This window comes from Python bivittatus, unplaced genomic scaffold, assembly GCF_059951505.1.
Source record: "Python bivittatus isolate LINGU-HERP-01145 unplaced genomic scaffold, Pbiv_v1 ctg000560_np1212, whole genome shotgun sequence".
NCBI lineage: Eukaryota > Metazoa > Chordata > Lepidosauria > Squamata > Pythonidae > Python > Python bivittatus.
The window spans coordinates 1,560,850-1,573,853 of NW_028277083.1; the positions used below are offsets into that span (position 1 = coordinate 1,560,850).

At 46.5% G+C, this 13,004-nt stretch overlaps 1 protein-coding gene across 1 annotated transcript in view; it reads right to left on the bottom strand.

Moving 5' to 3' along the window:
* MYO15A (myosin XVA) overlaps positions 1 to 13,004 on the bottom strand; it is a 45,878-nt gene that overhangs the window by 2,807 nt on the left and 30,067 nt on the right. Inside the window, exons 41-58 of the mRNA XM_088147763.1 lie at positions 12,676 to 12,817; positions 12,138 to 12,249; positions 9,629 to 9,828; positions 9,157 to 9,293; positions 8,639 to 8,705; positions 8,318 to 8,390; positions 7,471 to 7,544; positions 6,569 to 6,651; positions 5,900 to 6,030; positions 4,810 to 4,904; positions 4,500 to 4,577; positions 3,826 to 3,922; positions 3,217 to 3,377; positions 2,747 to 2,871; positions 2,331 to 2,464; positions 1,568 to 1,701; positions 805 to 945; positions 188 to 202 (exon numbers count right to left, since the gene is read on the bottom strand). Of these exons, the coding sequence (XP_088003889.1) occupies positions 188 to 202; positions 805 to 945; positions 1,568 to 1,701; positions 2,331 to 2,464; positions 2,747 to 2,871; positions 3,217 to 3,377; positions 3,826 to 3,922; positions 4,500 to 4,577; positions 4,810 to 4,904; positions 5,900 to 6,030; positions 6,569 to 6,651; positions 7,471 to 7,544; positions 8,318 to 8,390; positions 8,639 to 8,705; positions 9,157 to 9,293; positions 9,629 to 9,828; positions 12,138 to 12,249; positions 12,676 to 12,817 (1,999 nt within the window). The remainder of the gene's footprint in view (positions 1 to 187; positions 203 to 804; positions 946 to 1,567; positions 1,702 to 2,330; positions 2,465 to 2,746; positions 2,872 to 3,216; positions 3,378 to 3,825; positions 3,923 to 4,499; positions 4,578 to 4,809; positions 4,905 to 5,899; positions 6,031 to 6,568; positions 6,652 to 7,470; positions 7,545 to 8,317; positions 8,391 to 8,638; positions 8,706 to 9,156; positions 9,294 to 9,628; positions 9,829 to 12,137; positions 12,250 to 12,675; positions 12,818 to 13,004) is intronic.

Below are 13,004 nucleotides of genomic sequence, written 5' to 3' on the forward strand. Positions count from 1 at the left end.
CACAAGTGGATCCTAGAGCAACACCCACCACTCCCTGTCCCTCCAATAAAACGTGGACAGCCATCTTGCCCTACTTTGCAGGTGTGGGGTAAGGATAGCAAAATAAACAGGTGAAGCATCTGGAACATTTCAAATGCTATACTCCAATACCTTATCAGTATTACAGTATTATGAGAAAACCACCTACCATCTGAAGGTTAAGCTTCACAAAGCCAGTGGGAGGAGACAGAAAGAGACAGAAAGAGACAGAAAGAGAAAGGAGGAAAATGAGTTAAGCTTATTTCACAGAGTTTCAACATATTTCCAACAAAGTCAAAATACGTCTAACAATCATATCACGGAGCCTATATTCTGAAAAGATGGGCCAAACCTGCTGCATTCTTAACAATAAGGCAGTTCTAAATTAAAAAAAAAAAATCTGGCTGCAGAATCAGATCAAATCTATGGTTCTGTTCAAATAATGTGTTTCCTCTGCATCTTTCTCATCTTGCTTGTCTTTCAGATTTTTTTTGATTTTTTTTTTTACTTGCCTTGAAATTTGGCAAGCGTTTGGTCTGAGAAAGAGCACTCGGAATTTTTGAATATTTCGCTCAACATTTATGGGAATGTGCACAGAGGTCAGCTGAAGTCTAAGAAAACCCCCTCTAGCTTCCCCAACAATTTGCCTGGGAAGCAATTCCTTAATTTTTTTTTTTTAACTCAGTAATTTGAATGACAGCCCTAAATCAACCACCTCCTTGCACCTGGACCTGCCAAGGAGAAATTACTCTGCTGTCCTGGGAAACCTGCATTTCCCCCCCATACCTGCTTAAGCTGCAGCTGGGTGACCCTATGAGACATCAAGTCTCCCAGCATAATCTCCACGTAGGGGTAGCTGGATCTAGCCGAGGGTCGCTGGGTGCGAGTAGAGTGGATCTCCTTCAGAGAGAACGTTACAATGGGTTCCTAGAGCAGTGGAGGAGAAACGTATTAGGAGGGTAGACAACCTTCAACCAGAAGGCTGCTTATGTCCCCCCCAGACCTTCCCTGACCACTGCTGCTAAGAATCAGAGGCCCCAAGCTATTTTTTTCCACCCCACACATCCTGTATGTAGTCAATTACTGCCCGTGCCCATCACCCTCAAGTCTTGCATGAAGACAAGAATGTTCCTGCAGAGATTCTCCCACAAAGCAGCTCTTTGGAGCCTCCCAACTCCCTTCTGTCCAGTTGGCCCCTGGAGGACTCCCTCTCCCTCTCTACTTTTCTTCCTTTTTGGTACATATATTGTGTGAATCTGAATGGAGATACGTGTGTGTGTGTGTGTGCACGCCCTTGCAGAATATACTCTAAAGTAGTTAGTAAATGGTCAGTTATATTCCTGGCTTGTTCCATGGGAGCTTCCCTGTCCATGTTCTGATGCTGCGTATGAGATCCTTCATATTTTGCAGCAGAGGGGCCATCATTTTTATCATCTTGTGGGATCTTCTGCTGGCAAGCCACTTGCAGGGTTTCCCTGATGCCCACAGAGAGGCATTACGACCAAGAAAGCATCTTGAAATGTCAAAGGAATGAACATGCAACGCCTACGTGAGTTTCCTTGTTGAGAAAATTCAGCCCATTCTGGTTCACAGCCAGGATACACGGGGAAATGATGGTATTATTGCTACAGCTTTGGATGTAGAAGAAGGAAGAGCCGAACATGGGGAAAGCGCTCAGGAGCCCTGAAATGAATGGAGGTCAAGTGTCAGCACAAAGAAGGGGACCTGAAACAGGAGGCCAAGGAGCTCCTTGCCCAGTGAAGAAAAAGAATAGAACCACGTAAAAGATGGTTCTGAACGTGCTTGTGGAAAGCTCTTCCTTGAACCAAGATTTGCAAACCTGGGGAATTCACAACCCTCAGTGGTGTGAGGGTTAGTCGTTTAGAAGAAATTAGAGTTACTAGAGGACCGCATTCCTTAAATCATGAATAAGAAATCAAGGATTTCTTAGTGAACGAATATCATGCTCATGTGCTTGATATTCATCGCAGGAGAGAATTATTTCTCCCATAAGTCCATCTCCTGGAAATCTCTGGTCACTGCTTTCCAAAACAATCATGGGACCATTGAATCTAGACAGATGAGCAGGACTCTTTCTGTTCTAACCCTTATCCAACCCTACTTGTATGTTTATTGTACAGCTGCCAGAGAATCCAGGTGATTAACAACCAAGAACTCTTGTAACAATAAACACAGGACTAAGTTCCACAGGAGGCATATCTTTTTGCCAGCCAGCATTCTTGCAGCTTAATCCCAGAACTTTGGCTGGTCTGCCCTCCCTTCCTGGCCCCTTTGTTAAGAGAAGGCCTTACCTAAGAACTGTGCCCGAGCCTGGTGGGCACTCAAGGCCTGTATTTGCTGCATGTAGGGGGCGACCATGTCCAGCCACACCTGAGTCTTCTGCAGAGGGTAGAACTGGGGTGGGATGTAATCCTGAATTTCCCGTCTTGGAGGGGGAACAGGAGCACAGGGTGAGAAGTCACAGACAGAGGAGGAAACAGGGGCTAAAGCTTCCATAAAGGGGCCTCCACCAAGCCTCCTCTCTTCCAAGCCAAGGGGATGGAGGATAACTACCCAAAGGGAGTGCTGTGGCCTCATACCCAGAATGTGAAGAGATGACCACCCCACCCAGCATCTGCCTGCCCAGTGTTGACCCCCAGGAGACAGCCACCCTCTTGCCTCCACCATTAGCCTTCTCCAAACGCCACCATATTCCCAAGGCACCTACAAGGTGGCCAGGCCCTTCACCCAGAGCTGCAGAGCTGCCAGTTTGGAGACTTGCTGGAGCTGTTGTTCACTCAGCTTCGCAGAAGACGAGATGTTGAAGAGACCTTTCAGATAGTCAGGGAGTACCTGTTGGAGAGACACCAGGAAAAGCCCAGAGTGACATAATAACTGTCATTTAGCAGCCTTAACCCAACTTGATACCTGCCAGGTGAATTCAGGGGGTATGACAGGAGATGAAGCCTGACCAGATTGCTCAATGTATTTTAAAGTCTTTTCATACTGTATTGTTTTGCTTGATTGTGTGGTATTAGTTGGATGTTCACTGCATTCAAATGTGGCTAGGACAGGCAGTATAGTTTAACTAATGAAATCAAGTTAACTTAAGGAGGGGTGCTTGAGTCTTTCCAAAGCAGAACAAGGTCCTCGCTTGCCCTGAATCTTAACTCCGAATGCTTCCTGAAAAGATTTCACCTGATTGTAATGCATGGTGACGTAGAGTTCATTGTCAAATTTCAGCGGCTGGGTCCAAATCACACGCCGGTACCAGAACATGTAGCTGCTGTCCACACTCTCCATTTCCATGGTGACATCAAGGATGTACTCCCGCCGGTCCAGAGGCCGGACATTCTGATCTGGGATGGGGAAATTGAGACACTCTGTTTTTTGAAGCAGCCTACACAGCTGGGTGACCCAAAGTGGGAAGGTCCCATTTGCCAGCTGGCTCTCTGCCACTCCACACACAAGACCAAGCATCTGGCCAAGGGAACATCTACTTTTCTTCTGCTTGGACCAAGAGAAAGAGAGACACATCTCTTGGCTTAAAACCCATGCATTCCCATTTGCAATATTCAATGTTAATTAAGGTGGATCGCTCAAACAGACAAAAACTTGTCAACAGCTCCAATGAATGTTCTGCCCAACAGATCCCCATAATGGGAATCTGGGCTCACTAGCTGGTTGGCTTTGTAGCATGGGTACAGCTGGACATCTGAAAGATGAACCAGTCCACAGAAAGGAAGGTGATTATTTCTAAATGCCTAGATAAAGGAAATTATCTCCCTTCTAGCCTCATCAACTCACTTCTACTAGAGACAGCAAAAATGATGTATTCTCTGAAGGCTTCAGGCTGGTGCAGACCCATTTCGAAGCAGATCTCTTCTATGATATCCTGGGCAACCTAGAAAAGTGAATGAGGGGGCAGGAAGTTGCACCACTGAGAATTGTAAAAGCCTCTTCACAGATCATAATGTGGAGTGTACAGATTTCAGAACTACACAGAACTCTTCTGCCAGATGAATGTTAAATCGATGTATTTGTAGAGGAGGCTTGTAAGGAGAAATGTTGAGAGGAGGGATAAATGTTGTTAACCTGACTTTGTGGAAAGAGATGGAGTAGGATCTGACTTTCAGAAAGTAACCAGTTGACTCAGCACATTTTGGCTGAAAAAACATTTTGAGCATAAGAAGTTTTAAGTGGAATGGAGTTTGCTTCTTGAAAAGATATGTGTGTTTTTCTGTCCTGGAGTAAACTCTGGAAACAAACTAATATGCACCCAGAGAAAAGATATATATTCTGCAAGTTTTCGTTGAACGAGAATGTTGGGCGGGCTGGTGCAAAATGCCTTGCATTTCTGACACCTGAAACATGCCACCCAAATCTTTGGAGTTTTGTTAACAAAATATTCCCCCCTGTATTCATTGGTTCTGTCAGATCAGCAAGCATCAAGGGGAGGGAAGGTGATTCCTTGCACTCACCGAGCAAGTCTTGATTTTCAGGTGCCTTTCGATTCCTCCTGGAAGGAGGAATAGCTGACGCTTTGAACTTCTTCCAACCTTTGGAGGAGGAACAGCACGGCGAAAAGCCAAATTATTAGCGACATAAACAGGGGGAAACTGTGTGCTGTGGAGGCTTGAAGACACCTTGCTTGCCCATCCCTCTCTCTTCGTCCCCTTCCAGACCACAGCAAAGCCGTCAACCCTCCAGAGCCCCTCTGGGTGCCCCCTTCCCAGCCAATGGGTTCTCCTTCCTTCCGGGTTCTCCAGGAATTGCTCATCAAGTACTCACCACCATGGCTCTGAGCTCCACGTTACTGGGAAACTCACAGCGGCCACCAAACTTGAAAGTCTTCTGCAAGTTCTGCTCACAGGCCTTGGCAATGCCTGATGGAGCATAATGAAGGGAAGCAGAGAGATAAACACCCTGAAGAAGATGGTGGAAGGGCTCATTTCTCAATCTGCCATGGAGAAATCCCGCTCTCGGGACTAAGTCCTACTCCAGCCTGGGTGGAACACATTTGCTACCCTCTGCTGAATTTAGATTTGGGCAGGCTGCTGAGCCTTGAAAGGCAGGATTGCGTGCCACCTGGTGGGTGGCAGTCCTCCTGTCTGGTTCATTCCCTAGCTTTTCACGGTCCAGACTTCCCAAGCTCCAGATTTTCTCCAATAGCAGCAACGGTTGTCTCCAACAGAAAAGATGCGCTGATGGGCTGAAATCATCGCCCAGCTGGAAGTCGAGCGAGGGGTAATCCATCTTTGCCAATAACATACATCCCTCTGGACGGTTTTTAATGAGAAAATAACCATGGGTTGTGATGTGACCTAAGAGGCTTTCTTCCAGCAGTACACAGAGCAGATGGATTCATCTCCAAGTTTTAACGACTGGAGAGGTAGCAGCACGTAGGTTTCCTTGAGTGGGCTGTTTGATGGATGAATTTTGGCCCAAGCTCTGTCAGTTTTCTCCCTCGTACAGCTAGATTCCAACACCTCCCTTGTCCCAGAAATCTGAAGCATTTAATTGACTTTACATCCCCGTGGAGAGGATGTTTTAGGTGGACAAGAGCAGGAGAGGCCACCGCTACTATTACGGCAAACGACGGGCCTCAAAGCGCAAATGTGGAAGCCCAACTGAAATCCCCATAAATTTGCAAAGATAAGCAGGCAGCCCGTCCAATGCAAGGCTACTAGCTGATTTGCCCCCCTCTTACAAAGCAGGAAGAACTCCAGGCTTGCTCTGGCCCGTCTTGAAATGTCACGCTTTTGCCACCTGTATAATGCCAAAAATTGGCTAGCCTAGATTGAGTAGGGACAGGTTCGAGGGTGGAATGATCTTGGGCCAGATCGTGCATCTTTTAGTGAAAAGTTCCAGCGCAGCTCACCTTGGAAATGCAAGCCAGGATGGCCACAGACCTCCTGGAGGAACTGTAGAAGGTAGGGCTTGAACACCTCAGAGCATCTGTAGTAGGCACTCAGGATATACAGAAGCCTCCATCCTTTCAGACAGCTGTCCCTGTGCCAAAGGCACCCATGTGAGAGTTCCGCTGCATCTGGTGAGCATCTACACAGAGCTAGAGGTAGGAGCAGGAGCTGACTCAGGCAATGGCTGTCCTGGCCTATCTTGGGACCACAGAGCTAAAGCAAGGCTTCACTGGCATCTTCCTTCAGCCAGTGACTTGGAACATTAGGAGGGAGAGAAGACACGGGTTGGGTTCTCCTCCTTCTGAGAAGCCCCAGCTATGGGAAGCTTGCCCTAAAACAGCTCTATCTCCCAACTCCTTTGGGTTGAGAAGTGTGGTGCTCCATCCCTTGACTGCCCAAGGATTAAAGGTGAGTTATATGAGTAGGGCATGTCCACACTTGACTATTATCTACTGCAGCTTTCTCCAACATGATGTCCTTGGGATATGTGCTACTTCAACTCCCATACTCCTGGGCCAGCAGACCTGGCAGCTGTGAGAGTTGAAATACAATTCACTTGGAGGACTCTAGGAAGGGGAACACTGGATTCCTGAAAGCCAAGAGCATGAAAGATTGAGGGACTGGCTTACATCTTGCTGCTGACGTTGTCTGTGATCTGTTTGAGGATCTGGCAAAAAACTTCATCCCGGATGACTTCATGGTCTCCACAGAGCTGGAGAAGAGGCAGGAAAAGAGCATGGGAGGAGGGAGATCATCAGAGATTGTAATTCCTTGCTCTCCTCTCTGTCCTAATTGGTCACCCACTGCTTCCCCCAAAGACCTTCTCACCTAGGAAGGTTTGGTCAGTAAGAGCCCACTGAGACCACACAGAATCCAACACTTCTGCAAATCCAGAAGACCTCTTCTACAGAAGGGACAAACCATCCCTGGTTGGTGTCACATGAACTCCCTACTCCTATTTTTGTAGGCCTCTGAACTCCCCAAAACAGTAGCATGGAAATTTGGCAGCAAAACACTGGTTTTCAGTGATGTAATTTTTAACTGGAATTCAAAAAAGACCCAAAGACTAGAAGATTTAGGGCCAGCCTTCACTTGGCTTAAAGTACCTTCACCTGTCAACTGGCTTTTAACTGTACCCCCTCAACTAAAAAAGCACGTAACAAAAACCCTGAATGTGTCCATCATGCCTTTCATGGGCATTGCTGCCAAGACCCCCTGGCCTCCTGCTCTTTTAAACCTTTACAAAAAAGGACACCTTCCCCTGCTCTAGAATAAAGTGAAGCCATGGCCCCGGGGATGATGGGAGTGGAACTCTGTGCATGCGGTAAGAGGTTGAGTGGGTTGCTGTAAAGGATTAAAATAGCAAGGAGGAGGAGGAGGGCCACCTTGGGAGTGACAAGGCAACCCAATTCTGCAACCACCAAGTGGACTGACATGGAGATGGAAACAACCAGCCTCTTGTTCCATGGAAGCTCATTCCAACATCTGCTCCATGAGGTCTGATACAAGCCAACGCTGGAAAGAGGGTTACCTTCAACAAAGTATAGACCATGTCCAGCTCAGACTGTCCTTTGAGTGGAAGGTCACCCATGAACTTCATCACAGCTAGGGGAACAAAGAAAAAAAACACACAAACACCACTTTGAAGGGACAATCCCTATCAATTGGGATTGTCCCTTCAACTACCCATGCTTTGGTTGGGTTCATATGCCATAATATAATCTAGCTTGTTTGGTTTTGACTTGGCATGAGTGAGTCAGCCATTGTTGTTTGTCCATCATACTGTGTGATTAGCATTATGTGTGAACATTAATGTACATTGTGAAGCATTAGAGTAGTTCCTTGCCTGCTGAATGAGCTCATCTTCCTAACTTACACCAGAAATCTACTCAGCAGCAAAGCAGCTGTTGATAACTGGCTGACTTCTCCAAGCATGGACGTGCTGGAGGAGGGACAGCAGACTTTTCCAAGGCTGCTGATCTTTGGAGCGGCACTGGAACTATTTTTTTTCCCTCCAAAGCTTTGCATATGAAAATAATAAACCTAACCAAATAAATCATAGCACTTGAATCACTTATCGTGTTTTTACGTGCAAAGCATTTGGGCGAAAGCAACCTGTGCCAAAGCCTGGATAGCTCATGCTATCATTAGCCAACCAGTCCTTGCCAAACTGTCATGGCTGCCAAGCTCGTAGAACTGACCTTTGGAAGCTGACGAGAGAGGAAAAAATGGTACACATTTACTGAAACGCAGCGACCACAAAACCCTGGTCTCAGAACTCTCCAATTATGACAGCTTTCTCCCCTCTGAACTCATGGCGCAGAGGGCAAATTTCTTCCTAGGAGGAGTGGGCGCCTGGTTACAGGAGAAGGACTCACCCTGAAAGGATTCTGCTGCTGTTTTGTTCAGGCTGCTGTTGGTGAATCCAATGAGCGACTCCTGGATGGGGCACTGGAGGGCCGGGAAGGGAGAAAACGTGGGATGATAAGCGGAGTGTGGGAATCACACTCATTGGAGGAAGTCACGTGTGCACATAAATGGGCAAGAGCACGTGGTCCTGGTTCGAAGAGGAAACTGCCAAGACCGTAGCTCTGTTGTGCACACAATGCTCGTTCAAAGAAGCAGTTGGAAAAGTGAGGATACAACATAAGCCAGCAGACCAGGTGATCTGTGCTCCCGAGGGAAACAATCGTTGTTACCTTGGTGTATTTCAGAATATCTGCCACACTCTTGGATTCGACACCCTTCTTCAATTTCTGCTTGTCCCTGAATCATAAATAATAAAGTAAATAAATCATTAAAATATGAATGCCATGTGTGTTGGGAGACAGGGCGCATTCCACCTGTAGGGTGACCAGCTCCAACCAAAGTCTTAATTGGAAATAAAATAAAAATCTTCTTTTTCCCATGCCCTGGTGAATTCTTTAGATCTTTGTTGTATCTGTACACTACTTCTGGTTATGAAAGGTTCTCTCTCTCTCTCACCTTGCCTGCTTCTCCCACACCCCCACTCTTGACTTAGCTCTTGTCCTCCCAGGGCCCTCCTAAACAATACCGGGGATTTCATAAATATCTGGTGTTCCAAGCTAGCGTGGGAGGTGGTGGCCTCCTGGAATGCCTTTGTTCCCTCGCAGGCTGCTGACCCATTCAGCTTCTTCTTTTTCCTTCCTCAAGGACAACTCGCTCCCAACTCTGCCATCTGCACACACTCACTCACGTCTTTGCCCGCTGCCCTTCTCGGAAATAGTTCTTGGCGAACTCCAGCATGGTGAAAGGGCCTCCTTGTGGCCTGTTCTGTGGGGCGTGCTTGAATTCCTCCCAGCTCTCCAAGTACTCTTCGCCCCCTGGGGAAACCTGTAGGGGTGGATGTAGCAGATCCTCAAAGATGCAGCAGATCCCTTTGCACAGCACTCTTGTGCCAACCCAGGGCATGGGTTGTGCAGGCGCGTGGGGTGAAACCCTCCCCCAACACACACACTTACAATGAGGGCTGAGGTTGGAATGCTACTCAGGTATGGATCCTAGGTGACCCAATGAAAGAGGACAATATTTTTCATCCCCAGCAATGAGTTAAAATGTTCAGCGAGGGAACAACGGGCCCCATATGCCTGCTCCTGCCTGTTTCCTCTTGAATCCTGCCTCCCTGCCATACAAGGACATTCACACCTCCACAACCAACTTGTCCGAACCTTCCTGTCCAGCTCCTGAGCCACAGCCGCTGATGCGACAGCCACAGCCACCGAGGTTGGGCCAGCCACCTTGGCCTGCCTGTTGTTGGGGTCCTCCTTCTTCTCTGTGGGCAGGTGCGTGAAATCTGGGGCAGCCACTGGTTGGACGCAACTGGCGGGGAACAGCCCCGAGTTCCCATAGATGGCACCAAATGTCCACCCTATCCCAGGAATAAGAGAACCCCAGAACAGTTGTCAAGAGATCTTCCCTCTTTATGCTCCTCCAAATACCTTCCCCCAAGGAAGAAGAGTGGGTTACCCAGAGGTTTGCTTGTTTGCCTGATAGATTTCTACCCCACCTTTCCTCTAGGAGATCAAGGCGGCATTTTTCCTCCATTTTCCCCCAGCAAAAACCTGTGAAGTAGGTTGGGCTGAGAGAGAGGAAGTGGTCCAAAGGCTCCTTGCGAGTTGCTGTCCGACTTTCAAGATTCTGTTATTATACTCTATTACACTAAAGTCGAATTCCAGTCGCCCTTGCGTTGTCTTTTCCCCAACCTGACCTGCCTTGAAGGACTGGCATCAATCTTGAAAGCCTGACAATGACCTTCCATGGCTAAGGGAGACTTGAACCTGGCTTTCCCCAATCATAGTCTAACACCTTCACCATATTGGCTCTCATGGGTAGCTTTTTTCTACTATAGCCGAGTGAAAGACAAGGCAGGAAGAAGAACAGCATCCCACATTGCTCGGTGGTTGAGGAAAACTGCTTTTGCTTTTCCCCCTTTGGGTCAGGATCCAGCAACCTCAAGAATCATAGGTTTGGATGGGCCAACCCATCCATCTTATTTTAGTGAATCTGTCACAATCACTTTGTCGAACTTCACATTTCCATTTTGTTTAGTTTGAAGTTTGCTGTAAGATTGGGCAGAGAGGGGACTCTCCAGGTCCTGTTGATTAAACATTGTGATCTATCTGGACCTAGGAAGCTCTAAACATTTCCAACCAGGGAATGAGTTTGCTCAAGGGGCAAAAAACCAGCATGCAACTGAAAGGTGAAAGTTGTCAAAGAATAGGGGCCTGGAAGAGAGCAGAGCAGAGCACACCACACAGAAGCCACCCACCAAAATCCAAGGTGCCTTTTTTGACCTCTTCCAGGAGCATCACTTTCTTCCTCACCACGCAGCCATAATAGTGGTCTGTGGGTGGGAGAAGCACAGGGACATCAGAGGGATCCCAGAAACGCTTCCACATAGAGTGGACAACTCGGGTCCATCAGAAATCCTCCCCTCTTGCATTTGCAGTGATGATGCTAAACTTCGCATTAATTCTTTTGCAAAATTCATTTTTATTTCCGTTTCTCTTACCATTAACATAGACGCTCGCATTGTAAAAGTTTAATCTGCTGTAAAACATTTTTCCTTCCTGGAGGCCTCATTAATAACCTCCCTCCTTCTTCTCTATCTCCGTTAAAATCTTTTGCATCTTCTCTTGTCTTTGCCTTTTCAATTTACTATTTTGCTATATAAATCGCCTTCTCATAAAGGCTTTACTAGCATCCCATACTATCTTTATGCCTGTGCCTTTATTAAGATTATCCTCAAAAAATGGTTTCAATTTCTTTTTACAGTCCTCCATTACTAATTCCTTTTATAGCAAAGTCTCATTTAACCTCCATCTATAGGTTTTAGCTCTCCTCTTATGTATTAGAGGAGAATTGCATTAATTCTTTATGTTTCTCCTTCATAGGCTATATTGGAATTCATCTGTTTGGCACACCTTCCAAGCTGGAGGGTGTTCAAGTCAATAGCATGTTGGAAAATATGGAATTTCCATTCATGCTCTATTAGCTAACAAGATGGTGAGCAAACCCTGATGATTATGGGAGGGAATTCAACTTGCAGATAGCAAGGCAAGGATCAGGGCTGCATGTGAAGAAGAAAGGAGCAGAGGATGATTTTTTGCTGTTTGAGGAACTTGAATTGTTACCCCAGATAAAGATTTTTTGATGTTTAGATATGGGCTAACTGTCCTTCAGAACCCCCTCTGGTATTAGTGGATTAAACATGTTCTTTGTTCATTGATAGGCCTATATTTATAAATGATTGTTAGGATACACCAAATCAGATGCTCAAGAATATCAGAAGAAAGGGAGCATCTGGGCCATGAATATCAATGGAAGGACATCATGGCATCTGGAGGACACATTTCTGTACAATTTAAATGATGATTAATTCAACAAACATTCGTTTGCATCTGTTGGACACCTGTGCGTCTTTTGAGGAAGAAAGTGGTGGGTGGGTTCAACTCTGTATGCCATAGGTGGATTTTCCAGCTCTCAGCAAAGTGGAATATTTGTGAGATGAATGAAACTGATCACCTTGAGAAACTTCCTAATTCTTGTGGCTGCAAAGATAAGCTGAAGCAATGCTTTCTCCACCCTGCACATACTTCTGCAAACATTTATCACAGCTGCTGCTGCTGCTGCTGCAATACATTTCTGCTAAAATTCTTCTCCTATTATGTTGCTCACCTGGTTCCAAGCCCTCCAGGGGTCGCAGGCAGATGATGTCTCCCTTGTGAAAACTCAGAAACTTTTCAGCATTTGTGATATGGTCCTTAATGGCAACCATATATTGTGAGTCCTAAATCAGAGAAAAAGCCATGAGTGTCTGGTTCAAAATGCTGGACCAAGAACACTGCCCAGCTGGCCGCCCAGCCCTGCAAAGAAGACCCCTGAACAACTCAGGAAGCAACATTTAGCCCCCCTCCTGCATACTGCAGTCTGAGAGAGGCAGCAGAACCCCAGTTTAACCAACCAGCTGGAGAGCAACAATAGTATTCATTACTTATTTTAAAAGATTTCATCTTATTTTAAAATCTAACCTAGTGTTTTTCAACCTTGACAACTTTAGGATGTGTGGACTTCAACACCCAGAATTCCCCAGCCAGCCATGCACAACAGCCAGCCAGCACTGATCTAACACATTGTCTTTTGCTCCATCCAACCTGGCTCACAAGAAAAAAAACCAGCTACCTTCCCCAACCAAATCCACCGTCTGAGGTCTTACCTTCTTCAGCTCCGTGATAAAGTGGTCGATCAAGGCCTTTACCTGGACAGCTTTGGGGGAGAAGAGGATCAGCTTCTCATTGACCAGGTTGAATTCCAGCATGTTCTTTGAGGGGATGGTGACAAACAGGAGCTCGCTATAGCTGGGGACGGAGGGTGCGGAGAGAAAAAAGGGGTTCCTTGATTAATTGCTAAGCCAGGATTTAGTCCAAAAGAGGTACACAGAAGACCTCCTGGTCATTGAGATAGGCTATACAACCTCTCCCATCTTGGAACCCAGATAAAAAGGTCTTCTAAGGAATCTTGAATTCTGAGGAAGGTGGGAACTGT